At 29.4% G+C, this 22,239-nt stretch overlaps 1 protein-coding gene across 1 annotated transcript in view; it reads left to right on the top strand.

Annotated features, from left to right (window-relative positions):
- LOC113370082 (protein Lilipod) overlaps positions 1–22,239 on the top strand; it is a 38,122-nt gene that overhangs the window by 2,474 nt on the left and 13,409 nt on the right. Inside the window, exon 2 of the mRNA XM_026610744.1 lies at positions 20,195–20,468. Within this exon, the coding sequence (XP_026466529.1) occupies positions 20,195–20,468 (274 nt within the window). The remainder of the gene's footprint in view (positions 1–20,194; positions 20,469–22,239) is intronic.

The raw sequence follows: 22,239 nt of genomic DNA, 5'->3' as shown, positions 1-22,239 counted from the left end.
ATTAAGTAAAATATTCAAAAGAAAGTCAATGATAATGAAATATTCAGTCAAATAATACTGTCGTTTGAATTTATACATCTTGTGATTGTATTGGATGCTTCGTGTTGAAAGATAAAATACATATCAATTACTGAATCCATTTGGCTTATCTTATTCTTAAACAAAGCTTTTCCTCACTCACTCTTATGTATCACATTGTTGAATAAATAAATCGTTTCAAACAAACAAACAATTCACGCATGCTTGATCCATATTTTTTTTCAATTTCTATAATTCCATCGATAAGCCACCGTTATATTTAATTGCTATTATACACGAGAAGAGTTATTCGATTATAACTTTAAAGATTTCCTTTCTCTCTTATTTTTTTAGCTGCAAAACTTAACACGTTTATGAGCTGCTATGATAAATATACTTGTTAACATCGTCGCTTTTTAGAATACAACCCAATGGTTGATCATTTTGCTCATTAGAATTTATTTAATACTTATGATATGATTTTATTTTTTTGTAGCAATGTCTACTATTTTCACTTGGAAACATATTTAGATTATACTTTGAAGTGAAAACGTATATCAGAACAGCTTGATATCAGGCTGAAGTAAGTATTGAACCCAAAACCCTATGGTCGCATGGCCAAAAATTATTTCACTGAACCGCGACAACCCGCTTAAAATAAATTGTAAACATGATGTTAGGGGGCGTCCATTAATCACGTGAGGTTTTTAGGGGGAGGGGGGGGTTGTCAAAAAATCACGAAATATCACGTGGGGGAGGGAGGGGTATAGCAAGATATCACGTGTATTTTTGTAAACTATTTTTTATAAAAAAGTTCAAACATTTTCAAAAAAAATCAAAAATTTTACAGTTTTTTCACGTAACTAAAAATACACGTGATGTTTGGTGGGGGAGGGGGGGTAATTTTGAATATCACCAAATATCACCAAGAGGGAGGGGGGGTCTAAAAATCCTTAAAAACTTGCTCACGTGATTAATGGACGCCCCCTTATGGTTATGATTTTATGATGAGATTGAATAATACATCATATATGTATATAACATTGGTTTTTTCGTTCATAAATAAATTAAATTTATTCTATTTTGTACATATATATACCTCGGCCTTGCAAACCACGTTTCATAGTTCAAGTTCTGCGTTGCCTGCAACCTCAAGCATCAGTGATATTCATTTTCACTTGAAAATGTAGATAATAAATATATTTCGAAGTGTAAATACCTCTGGCGGGCTGAGTAGGTTAATTGTAGGTTAATACTGAAGTTCAAATATACAAACTTTAAAGTTTGTGAAATTTAATCACAATTAGAAAACTACAAGCGTTGGATTACCTACAAATAGCAGATAGTCTATAAGAACTAATAAAACTTTTACTAAATAAATGCCTTAAATAATAATTCAGATTGCATGAATCACGTGAGGTTTTTAGGGGGAGGGCGGGTTTGAAAAAGTATTACGTGGGAGATATCACGTGTATTAATTTTTTACCGGATTTTTTTTTTAAATCTAATCATTTTCAAGAAAAATAAAAAATTTCACAATTTTTTCTCGTAACTAAAAATGCACGTGATGTTTGGTAGGGGAGGGAGGTAATTTTGAATATTACCACGTATCACCGAGGAGGAGAGGGGGGTCAAAAATCCTTAAAAAACCGATCACGTGGCCAATAGACGCCCCTTTATAAGTACACGTTATTTGTGTTATAACATATAATAGTGTGGTAAAAAGAATGAAAAAATCTATATGTGGCAATTAGCATATTTGAATCTAAAACATAAAAAGTAATAGTGCTATTTTAATTTGCATAATAAATTAAGTTAACATTTATTATGATATGTCTTCAATTAGAAGAGACGGTTCGAACAATGTGAGGACTATTGTTCAAACACACACGTAAAATGCCCCTATTGATATTAAGGGGTTTGAAATTAAATTTTTGAAAAATCGATTTTTGTTTTTTTTTTTTTGCATTTTCGTGAAGTGTAATACATATCTTGAAAATATTCTCTGAAAATTTGATCAAGTTGATCCGATGATTACTTTTTGAGTTATTGGACTCTTACCAGCGCTCAAGATTCTTCTCTCTTACCTCCTGATGTTTTAGAAGCTATTAAACGGATTTACGACGATCTCAGCAATGATAGTTTACTTTCAAGATATCTAGTTCAAGATTGAATCCATAATCAGAAAAAAGTTGACAGTTTCAACCAACTAGTGTGAAAAATATGCACAAAACCAGCGAATACTATTTCTACTAATAAATAATCATTATTATTGATTATGGATACACTGGGACTTAATTGTGGGTATAATTCCCATGCTGAAAAATTGGATGCTGCACCTTTGATAGTGGCAGGTCAACGCGCCAACGAGAACACTCAGGACGCCAGGCAACAGCAAATGGAAATTTTGGAAACTTCCACATTGACTGATGAACTATTATATGGCCCAGAAATAGATGACTCGGTTTAAGTAATTCAATAATTTGTATTTCTGTACGTAAATCCAATGTGAACCTTTAAACGCGTTTTTCTCAAAACTATGTTTTTTTGAACTGGTGACAACTGTAACTCTAAAACCGCTCGGTAGTGTTTAATGAAATTTATACAGCTTTTAGAATACATAATAAACTTGGGCCTGATCGAAGGACTTTTATTTTTGCAAAAATTTAGTGACCGCCAGTGCCATTTAATAATAAAAAAAAAATCTGCAAATTGTCATTTTTTCCCTAAGTACCCCTAACCCCTTAAGGCTTAATTCACGTTTTAGGCCTGTTTTCGATGTCCGTACACGTTTACCAAAATATAACTCTACGCGGTATTTTACTATTCATTTTACTTACACATTTGCAACGAAAGGAAATTTATAAAAAATTAGTTTAGAAATTAAAAATTAAACGAAGGTAAAAATGTATATTTTTACCATATAGTAACATATTTAACATTTTGTTGATTTATTTAGATATTTATGTCAGCCATTTAGCGTATCTGATAAGCATGGCCAAAGTTCAAGCGTGCCTATGACGTGAACAGCTGATAACACATATTGTTTGAGTATCTAAAAAGTCTGTGATGATAAGTTATTGATATTGATTATTCTGATATTTTTAATCCTTTTTAACAAAGGTGATATCTTTAATGAAAATATAACTCACTTATACTTATGGGACAATGACATTTTTTTGTGTTTTATTCACCAACTAAAGGTCTTTGTTTTCTGATAAAGAACTTTGTAACTTTATGATAATATGCGTGTATGAATAGATTAAACTCTTTTACAACAGTTTACTATATTGTTATAAAAGTCAGCGAGCTTACTTGTTGTTGGTAAATAATTTAACTCCACAATCCCCATATGCACAGTTGTCATCTTTTTTGTGAAACACCAATATCACATAAATCATTTAATCATTAAAATATCGTTTTTCATATTATATTGTGCAAAATGATTAAAATCAAATACTGTACAAATCATGCTACCTAATTGTAGTTACTTACTGAGAAATATTAGATTCATTTGTTGAGAAGTCGTTGAAAAAGCCATTATTTATTTCGATATTTTTATATCTATTAAAAACCTAATCTTTTATTTACGATTATTAGATTTATTTGGAAATGCAATACACCGAGTATAATTACATCACATACACTTTTTGAGCTGTCTTCTAGTGTTTTTTTTGTTTATTTTTAAATGGATTTAACGGTTTAAAAATATTTGCTCAATCTAAAACGAATTATCGATTTAAATGGTTTAACAGATCCAGATGACGATTTAAAATAAGATCTTTCAATCTCTATCAATATCAAAGCAGATATATCTATATACATATATTAAATTTAAATTACAAATAATGTAAGGTTAACATTGTTTATTCAAGAAGAGCGTCCATTAATCACATGAGGTTTTTAGGGGGAGGGTGGGTTTGACAAAAAATTACGAAATATAATGTGGGGGGAGGTGTATGGTAAGATATCACATGTGTTTATTTTTACCTGAATTAAAAAAAATCAAACATTTTCAAAAAATATCAAAAATTTTATAATTTTTTCTCGTATCTATAAATACACGTAATGTGTGTTGGGGCAGAGGGGGGGGCAATTTTGATTACCACACGTATCACCAAGGGGGAGGGAGGTCCAAAAATCCTCGAAAAATCGATCACGAGATTAATGGACACCTCCTTCTTAGATTAATTTTGGAAAAGCAATACATCTAATATATTTACATCACATACACTTTATGAGCTGTTTCCAAGTGGTTTTTTGTTTATTTTTAAATGGATTTTACGATTTCAACATATTTGCTCAATATAAAACGAATTATCGATTTAAATGGTTTAACAGATAATTTATAATAAGATGTAGCTATCAAAATCAGATGTATATACATATATTAAATTTAAATTATAAATGATGTAAGGTTAATATTGTTTATCCAATATTATTATAATTATTTTTTTTCTCCGTATTTGTCTTTAGTTTTTTTTATATTAACTCTACTAATTTGTAGATAATCAATTGTAAACAACTTGTCAGCATTCTCTGATAAATGTAATTATTTTTATAGATTGCAGAATGAAAATAAAATTAAAAAAATGAAAAAAAATTGTTTATTCAAGGGGGCGTCCATTAATCACATGAGGTTTTTAGGGGGAGAGTAGGCTTGACAAAAAATTACGAAATATAATGTGGGAGAGGTGTATGGTAAGATATCACGTGTATTTATTTTTATCTGAATTTTTTCAAAAAAATTCAAACATTTTCAAAAAATAAAAATAAAAATAATTATATTTTTTTCTGGGGCTTATAAAAAATACACATTATGTTTGATGGGACAGGGGAGATAATTTTGAATACCACACTTATTACCGAGGAGAGAGGGGTCCAAAAATCCTCTAAAAATCGATCACGTGATTAATGGACGCTCCCCAAATAAACTATTATAGGTTATATTTGAAGATTGGTATCTACCATAATTTGAAACCGAATGATGCAAATATAATCTATATAGAGTCTCATCTTATAATTATGGAATCGTAGATTGTAAGATATATGTGATTACAGAAGTTTGAAGTTTGTCGAGAGAATCAGTTTTTGGTTTTTGCACACAATTTTCATTGCTCAATTTCACGTTGGTATTTTAAAATAGACCGCAGTTTTAAGTTGCTGTAAAAATAGCCTATATAAAAACCTTCATATGAAGATAGAATTTTGACGCACATCTCATATGTATAGTATATATATATATATATATATATATATATATATATATATATATATATATATACATATATAACATTATATGGGGATATCGATTACATATCAGGTAGCTGTATCTATTAATTCTACCAATCTAGTATATCAAGTTTGTCTGTATTCTGTCTTATTGAAGTCGAGGTTTGCCATTTTCTTCCGAGTATTTGAAGAATTTTCAACTTGCTGTGCGAGGTGTAATTTCGTGTCTTTCATTCCATACTATATTTATTGCTCTTGTGCATGCAGTGAAACCAGAATATCTTCCTGTGCGTGCAGAGACCAATGAACTTTCTAGACAAGACACTAATCAGACATGAATGCGTAAACTTATTAAATGGTGATACAATTAAAAATTGACTTAATATTTTTTTATTATTTTATTGGTCTCAAAAATCATGGAGCCGCCAGTTACATCCAATTCACAATCATATAAGTATACAATGTTACTACTTTATACTGATGTTTAATTTCTAATGATTCAGTAAAATTTTGAAGAACAATATTATTTTGCAATTTTTTTTTACTCTTTTGAAATAATGATCTAAAATTAATTACATAGAAACAAGAACGTCGGGAACCTTGGAAAGCCGTTTTACTTATTTGTTTGGACAACTACTAGAACTGTTGTGATAATGCTGCTTAACTAGGATGCTTATTAGAAAGCATCCCAATGGTTCGCTTATCGCTATTTTATATAAATTATTGCTAGAATTTTGTAATACTCAAGACTTTTAATTGGGCGCACTATTGCTGAGGACGGGCTATTTTTACTTGGAAACATATTGCTAACTATATTTTAAAGTAAAAACCAATGTCACTACTACTTGACATCAGACTATCCGAGGCGGGTATCAAAACTGGAACCTTTTGGTTGGAAGGTTAATGTTCTAACAACTAAGCCGTGGAAGATGAATCAAAATACGGCAAAACTTAGTTTTAAAGTTTTTTACTAATATATTACTATTTGTAACGTTTTCGTTGGTTTGTAATGATTAGTTAATTAGCTTTGAAACAATACGGTAAATTTATAGATTCGATTATGTGCGGTGAGCGTGGTATAACTGTAACTATTCAAACAGTAAACTAGAAATGCACATTGGTTATTTCCAAAGATGACTTATATTATCTATTGAAATTTTGTTATTACCGATATAAGATTTGTTCAATATAATGATATAACAGAGCAAAGAACTATTTATTTAATTAATTATTTATTCATTTTGTACAGCAATTAAAACTATGCTCATGTGTTGTATGAGCTCTTGTGATGTTATTCGATAGTAGAAGGTAACCCAAGGTTTTGTTCTCTTTGCTATTTGTATATTTACTCATACACACACACATATATATATATATATATATATATATATAAATTAACAAAGTTTAATAATAGGGCAAAACAATAAAAAAAAACATTTTTTTAATAATTTTTTTTAAAACCCATACGTTTTGGCTATAGTTTTAATTTTAGTCAAATTTAAAAACTAAAACAATTGAGATTGAAAAGTAATTTTTAGTAAAAATTTGCTAATCTTAAGTGTTAAAAATGGAAATACAATAATCCGTGGAATGAAGGATACGGTAGTGCACTACACTAAACACTAATTTAAACATTAAACTAGAGTAATTATAACAATACTTTACAAGAGTAAGTGTGAAATATATGTGTGATCTGTACACTATAGTTGGAGACATAATAAAGAAAAGATTAAAAAAATATATTTTTACCAGGATTGTAACATATATGGAACTAGTTAGTTGTGAGTATATCCATTTTTATTGTAAGAAATTTGCAAATACTATCTAAATAAAGGATATTTGTGTCGCACAGCATGTTGAGTTCATTCCTTTTATTAATTATCCTATCATTATGAATGGTTAAGTAAGATTAATCACAAATTCCTCTTTTGTATGAATTTTCTTCAAAATGTAGCATATTTGGGAAAAAAGTCTATATTGTGCTTTAAAGTATTAATATGTTCGGTAAGCATAGTTTTAAATTCCCGATTATTAGACTTTTTTAATACATATATTGACATCAAGCTCAGAATTATACAATATATAATTCAGTTTTTTCAATACCATTCAAAAAATATATAATTTCTTTGCATACTTTACTAATCTTGGACAATATGTTTTAAATTTAACTTTAAAACGACGATCTGATACACGATGGGAAATTATAGATGAACTCATGCACTATGGCCCTCACGATGCAATTTTAGATATTTTAAATAATGAAAAATTAAATTAAAATAATCTAACATGAAGTACCAGTGTTATGCTTAATAATGAGAGACTAGAATTTATTTGCTCTCTATGATTTGCTCAATTGAATAAATTTCGAATTTATACGCAGCTATGCTCCATAAGACTATTTTCTTTCAAAATTTATATCGATATATTTTGAAATGAAAATTGATACAGCTACTGCTTTTTATCAGGGTGAATTTAACTTAGAACCTGGTGATTGCAAGGCCAAAAACCTTACTTCAGAGCTCAATACAATTGAATAAAAATTATATTTGCCATTTAAATTACATCATTTTTTTATCGGTATTTGCTTTGCGCGAGATTATTATTTAATTGTATGCAATAAATGTTCAAGTGGATTTCAAAAACGCGAAATCTTTATATGGTTTTCATATTAATTTTTTTCTCATCGTCATGTTGCTCAATATATTTTTAAAGAATGTTTGAAATGTTGTTGATGGCATACAAATGATAATAAAAAATCATGCCTGAGAATAATAATACATCGAAGTGCAACTTCGTTGAATTGCATTGAAATTCTAGTACACATTCTACAAGCGTCTGCATATGTAAATTCGTAAGTGAATGTTTTAAATTTATCACACGCTTATTATCATTTCAAGCATAATGAACCCATGTTATTGTTGCATCGCAATTACTTTTTTAAAAAAACACAAGTACATGTGTCTATATTTATTTTCTTCGTTACCACTTTCTACGTAAATACATGGACAAACAGAACATGACTAATAATTACTATCAACGGGATAGTAGAGTTATACTGCAAGCAATTAACTTGTCTTGAACTAGCATAAGTAAATGAGTATGTAATTAAAAAAGCACTAACTTTTAAACTATTATAACTACTGAACAACGTTTTATATTACTTACCAGGTCCTCAACATATTTCGCTTCTAATGTATCAATTTAAATATTTTTTGCATTTTTCAAATGTTTTTCACAGTTTTTAAATATTTCGTGCAATGGTCAAAATGCTATTTTCTATATATGTATTACTTAAATTTTATCATTAATGATTTTATATATGTAACATACTTTGTTTGTCGGTAACCTTGACCAGTATTTAAACCATGACCATTATATTGTCTAGGCCCCACAACCTCTAAGTGCTTGTTTATGTTTATAAAGTCGTCAAAAAAAGAACTAATTACATTGAAATAGACTTCTTTCATTTTTATTTTGTTCCAAGCGATTATAAAAACAGAAAATATTTCAGACACATGGATAATTATAATAATAACATTGAGTTATCTAGGAATATCCACCTTACATTTTACAAGGCCACAAATCATCGTCGAAAATAAAAAAAACTAGTGGTGTATGGCATCGTGCTTTGAGGAAAATTGCAATTCCCGTACCGAGTTAAAATTTTGAAAATCTGAATCATTTTTGATATTAAAACAAAACAATAATTTATATTTCTTTTCCCAAATGCAATCGCTTCGCCAATATAAGCAGAAAGTATTTGAATCATTCAAATGCTTCTTCGGATGCTTATTTCTCTAAAAAACTGCCATTTGTTGCACATTTTACTCCGTATCTGCGAAACGGCTGGACCTGCCTTTGACAAAAACCACTTATCCCCATCATTACGAATTGAATGTTCTTTGAATCATTCGAATCGGATGCTCTGTTCTCTTAAAAACTCGATTTTTATTTTCTGCATACTTTGCTCCGTAACTCCAAAATGGCTGGACCGACTTATGCCAAAAATTAATCAGGCATGCCAAAAAGTTCAGAAATCTTCAAATCGTGAAAATATGCAAAAAATTTCAATTTTTATTTTTGGACGATTATAATAACTTACCATAGAGAAGTTAATAAAGCATTGATAATTTTTAAAAATATTTGTATATCCAGTTCAATAGTATGAATATGATTAACAGGATGTTGATATTGAATTTTATTAGATTATTTGAATACTTTTAACACAACTTCCAATCTTGCTTACTTATAATTGTACTAAATGCTACGTAGGAATTTTCGTCATACATTTTACAAGGCCATAAATCATAGTTGAAACTTAAAATATTAATGATAATTTGTCAAAATATCCAGTTTAATATTTAGAATATAATTATCTTGATATTGACATTGCATTACATTAGTGTATTTGAATATTTTTTTATAAAAATATTTGTTTTAAGAAATGATGGTAAAATAGCACAAGATTACGTCAGAAATTGCCTAATTACAATCGTATCATAAATGTATCTGATTAATAAAGGTGTTATATAGCATGAATATACATACATATATATATATATATATATATATATATAATATAATATAATATAATATATAAAATATATATAATATAATATAATATAATATAATATAATATTACATCGATTAACATTGATTAATTAACTTATTGAACAATCATTTCCTTTGATCCTACCTACTTAACAATCCAACAAAACAAATTCAACTTGATATAATAGGCATTTAGCATAATCAACCGAATATGAGATTTAACTATTTAGATCAAATTTTTAACTGTTTATTCATTAAAATTACAAAAGCACTATTTTGCTGATTCCAAAGAAATGGCTTGGCCGATCTTCTCACAAACCTTAACGAGTTTAATCCAAGAGCTCAAAATTTAAATTTATCGACGAAATTGGAATTTTGATTCATCACATTACAAAAGCGCCTTTTGACACAAATTTGGGCTATCATATTTCAGGAAACTTTGATGAATTTTCAAAATTAAATCGCTTATCGTATGTTTAGTATGACCATGATCTCAATCATCATAAAATATTTCGTTAAAATTATCCAAGTTTGTTTTCAATATTTAATTACGAAGAAACGGCCCGGCCGTTTACACATCTACATATTCTTTTTCGAAATTGGGTGTCAATCGCTGCAGAATGATTAGAAACATCGAGTAATCATAAATTTAGCGAATCGGATTTTTTGACGAAAACATTCGGGAATTAACAAATTCTTAATTTCAGTCATCATCAGATTGCACATGAAAAAGACATAAAACTAGTGGGGTGCATGACATCGTGCCTTAAGGCAAATTGCCGGAACCCAAAAAAATTTACACAAAATTTGTACACATTATTAAATTCTCTAGAAAATATCTGATAATTTGATATACATATGTCTAATAAATATTTTTGACCGCCAAATGGCGTTATTTAACTTATTTTTATTGAGAGTCCATAACCGCTGGACCTGCCTTCCCAAAAACTTAATCAGTTCTTCATTTTGTCAATATAAGTGAAAAGTTTTTTGAATTATTAAAATCGGACGCTTCGTACTCTTAAAAACTGACTTACCGTTTTTGGCACATCCATTTTTTCTAAGGTATGCCAAAATGTTCGAAAACCTTTGAAACGTAAAAATATATAAAAATTTTGAATATCGATTTTTTTGCGATTACTATAACTTACCCTACGGGAAGTTGAATTTTTTTTTTTTGTAATTATCAGGTATTTTAAATAGACTGTTCTCAAAATCACATTTAGTTACTGTGTTAGTACAGAATAGCGCAAATATCTCATTTCTGTTAGTTTTTATTATTAGGCTATGGTGCCTTATGTCAAGTGTTAAGATTCTTATTCTTTGTATCACACATTTTGCGTTTCGCATTAAAAATTCGCACGTTTTACGTATTTGCGCAACTGCCGTTTTGTTTATTTCGCGTATAGAGCCGCAACCTCGTAATTACATTAGACATATTAAAGTACGTGGCCATTCGGCATTGATTGAAACCATGACAGAGATGGATAAATAAACTGCGAGTTTATTTTTTTAAATTTAGCTGGAACGCAGTGATCATATGATGTGCCAATTGGTATTTTTATTAGGTTTCTTACAGATACATTGATGTAACGGTAGCGGTTGTAAGGCAGATGTTCGAAGAAATGTTATGTTTAAAACTCGGCTTTTGTAGTATTGCACCTGGATATTCTGAGAATAATAAGATAGGACAGAATCACAGAAACTGTCATATAAATTGCAGAGAGGTTTTGCGAAAACGTGAATTCAAAATTAAAACTAGTGATGTATGGCATTGTGCCTTAAAGCATATTGCTGGAACTTCGCGTACTAAAAAATATTTTCTTGAAAAAGAATATTTTTTTTAAGTTTTGAAAAATTAGATTCTTGAGAAATTTTAAATTTTTGGAAAAAATTGACTTTTTTGGAAAAAGACTTTTTGAAAAAAAATGTTTTCTTTATTTTGAAATATTTTCGAAATTTTGAACTTTTTTTTCAAAGCGATCGCACTGCTTTAGCTGCATAGAGAGTTACGGAACCCATAGAAATGTAACCAAAAATTGTAGGTATTATTAAAATCTCTATAAAATATTTGAGAATTTGATGTTCATATGTCTAATGATCATTTTGGCCGCCAAATGGCTTTTTTTACTTTTTTTGCTAGATCTCCAAAATCGCTAAAACTGCCTTCCCAAAAATTTAATCAGTTCTTCATCAAGTCAATACAAGTAAAATGATTCTTGAATTATTAAAATTGAACGCTTCGTTTTCTTAAAAATTGTATTACCGTTTTTGGCACTTTATGCATCGTATTTTGGAAACGGCTAGACCTGCCTTTGCCAAAAATTAATCAGCACGTTTCCTTATCAATAGGAATCGAATGTTTTTTGAATAATTGAAATTGGTTGAACCGTGTTCCCGAAATCGTCGACGAAAATTTGTATCCCGATACACACACACACACATACATCTATTTTTTCTAATTATTAGGTATGCCAAAATGTTAAGTCTATGAAATCTCTACATCTGACTTCTTAAAAATTTAATCAGTGTTTTATTTTGTCAACACAAGTAAAAAGTCTTTTGAATTATTGAATTGTGTTTTGCTTCGTATCTTTGAAACGGTTGGACCTGCCTTGGCCAAAGACTAATTAGCACGTCTTCTTATCAATAGGAATTGAATGTTTCTGGAATCAGTGTTCTCGAAATCATCGACGAAAAATTGTATCCGCACATACATAAACACACACACACACATATATACATCTTTTTTTTAATGTATAACAAAATATTCAGAAATGTTTTGACTCGTAAAGTTATATAAAAAAAAATATTTTCGATTTTTTTGCGATAACTATAATTTACTCTACGGGAAGATAAATACAACTCATAGTTTTAAGATATATCTAAATTCGTTCAATTCCATAAAATTTATCAGTATAAAAATAAAATCAAATAATGTTTGGATGCTTTCTTGAAAATTCATAATAACAGTTTATACCTGATTTAATTATTTCTTAATATTTATTATTTCTTATAATTAGTATACCTTGATTGCGGCGCATTATTGAAAATTAATTATATAAGTTGAAATATTTAGAAGTTACTGACAATGAAAATATTGCGTTTGATATATAGATTTCATTTGAAATCTTTGATATAATACTATAAACGCTTTAATGAAAATATAAGTCTCATTCAAATTATTGTCATCATATCTTTCAATTTATTTATATTTACATACTTTTCATACGTCTATATTTTATTTGTTAAACTATTTGCATACTTCCTCTTTGTAATCATTGTTCATCCAGCGTTATGAAATGACAAAGTGTTGGCCTGATTTTTGCTCATTGTTGTTTTAATGAAAATATTCGTATTTAAAACAAAGCAAAAATTAAATTTCAAACTCGGCCACGGTCGTAGTAAATATAAAGTAAACAAGAGTTTAATTTGTATTTTTTTGTTGAATTATGTGTGCGTTGGTTAATTATTGGTATTTTTTGACTTTGTTTGAAATCATATATGTAATCAAGTATCGTTAATCGATAGTGTAGAAATTTTTAAAGTCTATCTATAATCAATCAATTTTAAACTAATTTCATGCCTCTATGTGCGATAGTATGCATATGTTTAATATGCATATATGTATACAAGTGTGTGTATAATGATTTAGAATAATGCAATATAAATAAGCTTTATTAATTAAATAATAATTTTTTAACTTTCCGTAGTGTAAGTTATATTAAAAATCATACATGAAAATTTGTGCATATCTTCACGTTTGAGAGTTTTCTGAACATTTTGTCTTACCTTACAAAAAATGGATGTGTATGTGTTTTTTTTTGGTATAGCGAAGGAAATGCTTTTATGCACCCCAGACTGGTGTTTTGTCTGGGTATGTCGGACTCAATACCGCCCTGGTATAATACCGACTCTAACCTTCGCTTTGCCCTTGCCTCTGATCCCCACGGAAACCGCCTTAGGCATTACTTTGTGGGGGGAGGATCTAGAATGTTATCATTCTTAACTTGATTTTTTTATGTGTATATGTGTGTATAGTGTGTATATGTATTTAAAATATTCAATTCCTACTCATAAGGAGGCGTGCTGATTAGTTTTTGGCAAAAGTTGGTTCAGCCGTTTCGGAGATATGAAGCAAAGAGTGCTGGAAATGGAAATTAAGTTTTTGAGAAAACAGTGCATCCGATTTGAATGATTCAAAAAACATCCAATTCCTTATGATAGAGACTTGGTGATACCAGCAAAATAAAGAGCAAATGCGTATATAAAAGCAAATGCAATTATGTTGAATCAAAAACATGGATTTAATGATCGTGATTGTTTTTTCATTCATACAGAATATTACCGCTGTAGAAAATATGCTTTAGTACTGTATATAGTACTAAATGGTCGTAAAATGTAATTTTTTTTCTGTAAATTGTTTTTTTTATTCATTATTGTTTATCACCAAATTTTATTTTTTTAAAGTTCTATAAAAACTGGTAATTGCTTAAATTAAACACTCAGGTTTGGTACTTCTTTCAACAAAATCCTACTGCATACAGACGTACCTTGTATATACTGAATTATTGGTCATCTATATGCTGAAGTTATATGGCAATTGTCAATAAGTTTCTAAATATGTTAATATTTAATTGACTTCATTTGGAAAGTAAGAATTTTATACTTTTTTCTTCAAGATAATGATTTAGACAAACTTAACATGGTAAAGTAGATTGCATATTTTGAGAGGTCAAATGTGCGACACTGAGATTGATGGTATGATTTTTTGAGATAGTTTAAAAAGTTAGAAAACTATTAATTTTTTATAAGTATGTTACATATTGATTTAAAATCAGTAATTTATATTGTGTTCTCTTTGATCATGTTATCCCAATTTAAATGACATGTAGTCATCCTAACCATGTTTTATGATAAATAGCTAGATAATGATTTTTGAAAAATCGCATTTAAAAGACGAGTAGTATCTATTAAATAAATGTATTCATTATATTCATAATGTATGGCCTAATCTTTTATAATTTCAATTAGTTTAGCAATTTCTTATTTCGTCACGTGCATTTTGGCTTTTGAATAAAACAATGGACTTGCGTATTAAAACAATAGATGGCTTGTTTGTTTAATTTATCAACGAACGATATGAATATTTTTATTATACGTTTGTTATGTTTTTATGCTTTATTTCTTATCAAATAATCCAATCACGTCAACTTAGTTATACCATTAATTCGTATATTATGCATGTAAATTTTGCCGATCTTGATAAGAAATCAATTTGTTATTTGTATGGTTTATTTTTTATGAATATTGATAGAACCGAAATACTATTACGCATGTTTTTACTATTTGATGTTACAATATGAGAATAAAATTGGTCTTATTAAATTGTATTAGTTTCGAGTCACATACTACTTCAGTTTTATCATTAAAAGTTGAAATTTGAAATAATATTCAAAATTTTAATTTATATTGATATTTATAAGAATTTTTCCTATGTCGTTATTTGCTTTTTGTTGCATATTTTAAGTGATTTGTTATTGAATGCAAATGTTATTTGAATCATGCGAGTCATTCGATTTCTGATTCATATTAAAATGAAACTAATCATCCGAATATTGAAATTTTAAATAATGGCTATTATTTATATGAATTTTCTATTTATTAAGTCGATTTGTTATTGAATGCGAATTTTTTGTTTGAATCATGCGAGTTATTCGATTTTCTGAACCACATTAAAATGAAGAAAACCGTCTGACTTCTGTTTCGAATTAAAACGACCGAATTCTTATTATATTATTTTTTATCCATATTAAACAATGTGATTTAAATACAGACAAAATACTCCAACAATATTAATTTAATAATTTTAAGGAAATACTTTATTTATTACATCATTATATTTTTCTTTGAACAACTATCAGAATTTGAAAGTTCTGTGAGCTTTTCATAATACTTCTTAAATGTGTGGTTCTTTAGAAAGCCGTGCAATAGTTAGCCTATCTATATTTGATATATTTTTATTATTAGAATTTTGTAATACTAATATTTTAATGTGATCATCAATTAAAAACCAATTGTTACAACTTATTGCCATAAACCGTGTATGATTAGGATACGAATGTTCCAGGATTTCTATTAAATTGAATTGGATGTTATTCTAAAGACTAAGGAATCAATTCTGTCGCATTTCTATTAAATTGAATTGTGTGCTATTCTAAAGACTAAGAGACCGATTCTGTCGCATAACAGAAAAATGTTATGGCAAGGCCGTGTTATGAAGAACTTTTCATACAAAATATTGACAAAAGCCATGTGGTTACTGTGCAGTCAGGCATATTTCTTAGGTTGTCAGATAGGAAAACTAACCTAGAAGTCGCACAAATGTCCAAAAAATGATCTTAGATAACAGGGTCTTTCTGACTCAGCTCCATAACATACGAGTGGCGTTGCAGTTTATGTGTAAAATGCCTGAATGCACAGCAAATACATGACATTTCGACGGTATTCAGTATGATTCAGTAGCATAATGTATGGGAGTTGGAGCGTAGCAAGACCTTGCCATAAAATGTTTCTGTTATGCGACAGAATCTGTTCCTTAGTTATAAACCGTGAAAGCTTTATTATCTCATCAAAATTAGAACACAAATACGAATTATTAATAATTAAAAAACTAATGAATGTTATATATAGACTAGCAAACCCGACGAACTCCGTTTCGCCACCAGATGGTTTCGTGAGAAAGATGAAGAAATTTTTTGTTTGTTTTATATTTGAAAAGGAAAAATTTGATCAGGAAAGAAAACCCGACTTATTTTTATATATATAGAAGAAGAAGATAATCTATTTGAAATTATTTAAAATAATTGTTGATTATTTTTATTACTCGAATTTTTAATTACGGTGCTTTTATTTTCTTAGCTATAAACCTTGCGGAGCCCGAGACCTTTCCAACGAATGCAAAATTGTCGAAATCGGTTCGTGCGTTCTGGAGTTATTTCGTCAGGATGGAAAACACGACTTATTTTTATATATATAGAAGATAATTATTTATTAAGATTCAATGGTATAATGGTATAAAGTACGGTAAAGAAATTAGTCCAGAAAAATTGATATACAAATGATATTTCTACTATTTCTTGTTGACTGGGAGTATTACTTTAATTGTACACATAATTTCTCTTTAAATTTTGTTCGCATTTTGGTTTTTCTGCTAGGAATTTATGGGATAATCGGTTCTAAAGTATTATCAAACACACTTTATTTTTGACAAATGTTTTGTCAAAATGACAAATTAAATACAAAATAATTCAAAATTTTCTGTCAATTAGTTCAACTGCATTTCAATTCAATTCTCAATAAGAAAAGCAACAGTCGATCTATTTATATAGGAAATTGCATCACAGTAATTGCATTATAACCAGACGGATGTGTTTCATCAGTCAAGCACTACATGGGCGCAACAAAGATATATTGATGGAATTCAAGCAAATCATGGGTGCGACACGCCGTTGGTGAATAAATTACAGATAGCAATAACAATGCACGGCAATTGAACATAGAAGTTATCGTTCATTTATCAATTACGAGCCATGTACGAAAAAATAGCTTCGAACATCCTGTTCTACAATGGACATTCCAGGTTTAGATTTTTTCAACTTGACCGAATTTATCGCCGGCACGGTTGCTGGCGGATTCGGCCTTTTTGTCGGTCAGCCATTCGATACAGTCAAGGCGCGAATGCAAGCCAGTAGGTCAACATTTTTAAGAAGCACTATTAAGCTTTACCGCAAAGAACATATACCAGGATTTTATCGCGGATTTTTCTTTCCTTTATTAAATACAGGGTTTAACAATTCTGTATTCTTTGGATTATATGGTAGCGCAATGGAACGTCTTGGCGAAGATCGAAAATCCAAGGATCAACTGCTGATTGATATGAGTATTGCTTCGATTTTTGCCGGGTTTTGGCAGACAGTTGTTGCTTGCCCGGTAGATTTGATCAAAATCAGGCAACAGACTGATAAAAAAAAGCCAAAGATGGCTTTAGTTGTAATAAAAGATATAATAAGAACGGATGGAGTCAGGGGTCTATTCAAAGGACTAGTCGCCATGTGTTGGCGGGACGTTCCGGGATGTGCCGCTTATGTAATAGTTTATGAAAAAATTCTTCAAGCCTTTTCAGAGGACGTCAAATCGAGAACAGCTTTTCAAACTTGTATCGCTGGTGGAACCGCCGGTGTGGTGGCTTGGTTACCTGTGATTCCTTTTGACGTGGTCAAAACCAGAATTCAGGCCGATACCAAACACGAGTTCAAAGGCACTTTTCATTGTTTTAAAGTATCATATAGGCAAGACGGCCTGACGGGACTTTTCCGAGGAGCTCAATTAATTGCAGTTAGAGCGTTTCCTGTAAACGCTGCTATTTTTCTTGGCTACGAAATGACAAGAAAATGGATTGGTTATTGGTTTGATTGATACTTCGCTTCACTCCGTTTGTAGTCCGATGTTTTATGTTATGTTTCTAATAATAGTTTGTTTTATTTATTTTGATAATAATAATTCACTGATAGATTATCTACATTATTGTAATTAATTTGCTTAAATGTTTATATAGAATATTAAATTATCTGTTTTCTGTGATATGAATTATGAATATTTTTAAAACAACTTCATAATTATGCATTGATAAACGAGAATAAGACATAGTATTGGTGATAGCAACTACTAATTAGGTTCAATCGTTTTTTTTCATCTTTTAACAAAACAACTTATCCTAAATGGATTGAGCTACATTATTTATGCAATTACTAATATTAGAAGTCGATAATATTTATGAGGAAAATTTTCTGCAATTTTAATGAAATTTGAGGAAACCCTCAAGAGAACACTAATCGTTACATATAATTCATTTATTTTGAAATTTAAAACATTTGATATTCAATAAACTGCTTTTAATTTCAAATAAAATTTGAATATTAGTAATTATGCTTAATGTCTTCAATTTTTCAAATATATAAATCACGCTAATGCATTATGTTCAAACCTCTATTCCTATAACCTATGAATTTATTTTGTAATGGTAAAAAGATAGTGTCGTCCGCTTTGTATTTTTTTACCGAAAATGATAAAAATGCAAAAATCTTAATGATTATACATTAAGAATTATTGGAGTACCTAGTTGTAATTGATAATTTGTTGAAGCAATTTGCATGGGCTTCTCGAAATATGTAATCGACTTAATCAATAAGATATCAATATATTAAGTATTAAGCATAAGTATACCGAATTGCTATTTAGCCATATAATGTGAGAAATTATTGCATATTAATCAATTTTGTATAATTTTTTTTACTACAGATGTATTGAAAAACACGCGCTTAATAAATAAGCGAAGTATATTCCAAAATCTCAGCCCATTAATAGTTAATTTTCATTCATTTCAATCACTTTTTGTAGGACTATAATATGTTTGCATATGTATTAAGACTTCGTACTCTATCGCCATACAAAATTGCATTAAAATCGACATATTTTTTAACAATCAATTATGTATAGAGGGCCTGGAAAATCATTGTCAAAACCTAATAAGCACGAAATGATACCTTTCGAATGGTATTTAAATTTTCATAATCGATCAGATTTTACAAAAAAACGTGGACGAAAAATTTTGCACTTTTCGGCTAATTCTAAAGGGCGCTACGCACGATACGAATACCCTCAAACAAACGGATTTTCATCTTGACTAGGATTTGATCGCAATTTTGGGAAAATATCATCTTACACACGCTTGCTTGATTATTATTATTTCTTATTTTCTTAAATTTGCACAAATACTCGTATCGTATGAAATGCCCATGAAAAAACGCTCAGACGATTGTATCAAAAGACTAACAGACGAGAATGTTTATCAAGTTTTTTTCGAATGTCTTTTAAATTTTTAAATCGGTTTGGCTATTTTTGAGAAAACCTTGATGAAAGGTGAAAAATCGATACACATACTTTTCACAAATTCGGTCTCATTCGATTCAGAGTGACTTGAAACGCTGAGAAAACATAATTTTATGTTGCAAATCTCGCAATAATATAAACTTCTTATTCAGTTAATAATGAATATATTCATAAGTCGAGTAAGTTCTCTGAAAATATTCGACCTTCGTTATAAACTGGATCGTGTATATCACGGAACACCAATTGATCTGTTGGTTTATTTATTTATGTCATCTCAATCGCTCAAGCAATAAGTGTTTAGTGGTTGATTGAAATGTTTATTAAAGAAATATATTCATCATATGTTCGAAAATAAATTCGGTTGTACATTTGGTACACAATGTTATATTTTATGTAGAATCCAAAAATAAACTTATTTCCTTAAATTCCTTATTTCTTGCAGATATTTCTATTACTCTTTCTTCTGCTGTATTTCTCTTCGTACTGGCTGATTGGATGGTTTCGTCGCAAAGAGCGCGATGATTTTTACACTTGCGCCTACGACGACGATGGCGAGGCGACGGTGTACAGAATCAGCCTATGGCTCTGCACCTTCGCGCTTGCAGTCAGCGTGGGAGCAGCACTTTTACTACCTATGTCTATTGCAAGTAACGAAGTGCTGATACTGTATCCCAACAGCTATTATGTGAAATGGCTGAACAGCTCACTGATTCAAGGTAAACGACATACAACAATAAATAAATATTAATATATATTAACAATAACCTATATAGCAGAGATAAAAGTTTTCTGAATAGCAATATGTTTTCATGTAAAATTAGCCGTTACCTGGTATTGCTGCAACAATCGAGATTGATCACTATTGCCGAAAATGTAATAATAAAAATTCATCACATAAATATATGGGGCAACTGTTTGCGTTGTCATCTGTAAAATACCGAAGAAATTTATCACAATTGCTGATAGAATCCTTATCGTATCAGACGATCGCTGCTTACAAAAAATACTTTATACGTTTGAATGCACACATTTCGACTATATATAGCCTTAGTTTTCATTCAGCGAAAAAATTTCTTATTCTAATACTAAAAGTTTAATTACATATAATCCGTGGTATGAGACTATGGTATAATATTTAAATATGCAATAACAACATGAATTATATTATATCGCAATTTAACTAACAGAATAACAGAATTTTTGTAACAGAATATGTATTGGCAAACTAATTGATTATATTTTTTTTTATTCATCTTATAAACAGCAATCAAAACAATACAATTTTAGAGGCTATTAATAGTGGTGCATGGCATCGTGCCTTAAGGCAAATTGCTGAAACTTTCCATACCAAAAACTAAAATTTTTAAAAAAGATTCAATTTTCTTTTAGAACTCTGAAAAATGTCAATCTTTGAGATTTGTAAAATTTTTGAAAAATATTAAATGAAAAATTAGATTTTTTTTGTACTTTGAATTTTTTTGTGAATTTTGAACTTGTTTTCAAAGTAATCGCAATGCGTTAGCTGCGTAGAAACGAAATATCGAAGCGCGTGGGCGCCACGTGGGCTCTGCGTCGCAATATAACCGTTAAACTCATTAAAACGTAAACAAAATTTGTTCTTACAATTAAAATATTTATAAAATATGTGATAATTTGATGTGCATATCTTTAGTGATCATTTTTATCCGCCAAATGGCTTTTTTCACTTTTATTGGATATCTGAAACCGCTAGACCTGCCTCCACAGTCAGTTTCTAAATATCATCAGTTCTTCATTTCGTCAATACAAATAAAATGTTTTGTGAATCATACAAATTGGACGCTCTGTTCGCTCGACTTGCTTCTGCCAAAAACTAATCAGCACGTCTGCTTATCAATACGAATCGAATGTTTTTCTGAATTATTCAAATCGGTTGACCCGTGTTCCCGAAATCTTCGACGAAAATTTGTATTCGCGCGCACATACACATACATACAAATACACTTTGCCAAAATGACCAGCAGAACTTAAAACGTAAAGATATGCAGTAAAATTATTTTCGATGTTTTGCAATTACTTTTACTTACCCTAATGGAAGTTAATAAGATTCAAATTGAATATATAATGATAATTATTAATCAATTTTTCCAACTGAAACCTAGTTATATTTCTAAATGTTTATTCATATATTTTTTTTACTCTCGATTGCAGTCAAAATATTATCACTAGTAAGCGATAAATCTTATGATCTTAATGTTAGATAGGCTTGCTTTTGGATGATATCAATAATAATGATAAAATGATATCCCACGTCTCATTTCATATAAATGAATACGATAAAAATTGCATTGCCTTTGCTTTTATATTATCAAACTTTTCCTTATACAAATTTATTAAAAGATGTTGCAATTTCAGATTCCACTCATCAGACTATTTTGTAAATTTTATTGTACTTTCTTAGCCAATATTTTAAATATAGCTTGTTAAAGAAATTACTTATATAATTTT

Source organism: Ctenocephalides felis, unplaced genomic scaffold, assembly GCF_003426905.1.
Source record: "Ctenocephalides felis isolate EL2017-DRISC unplaced genomic scaffold, ASM342690v1 CF-g0.4_SCAFFOLD_01492, whole genome shotgun sequence".
Classification (NCBI taxonomy): Eukaryota; Metazoa; Arthropoda; class Insecta; order Siphonaptera; family Pulicidae; genus Ctenocephalides; species Ctenocephalides felis.
This window is presented reverse-complemented; position numbering and strand designations above follow the sequence as displayed.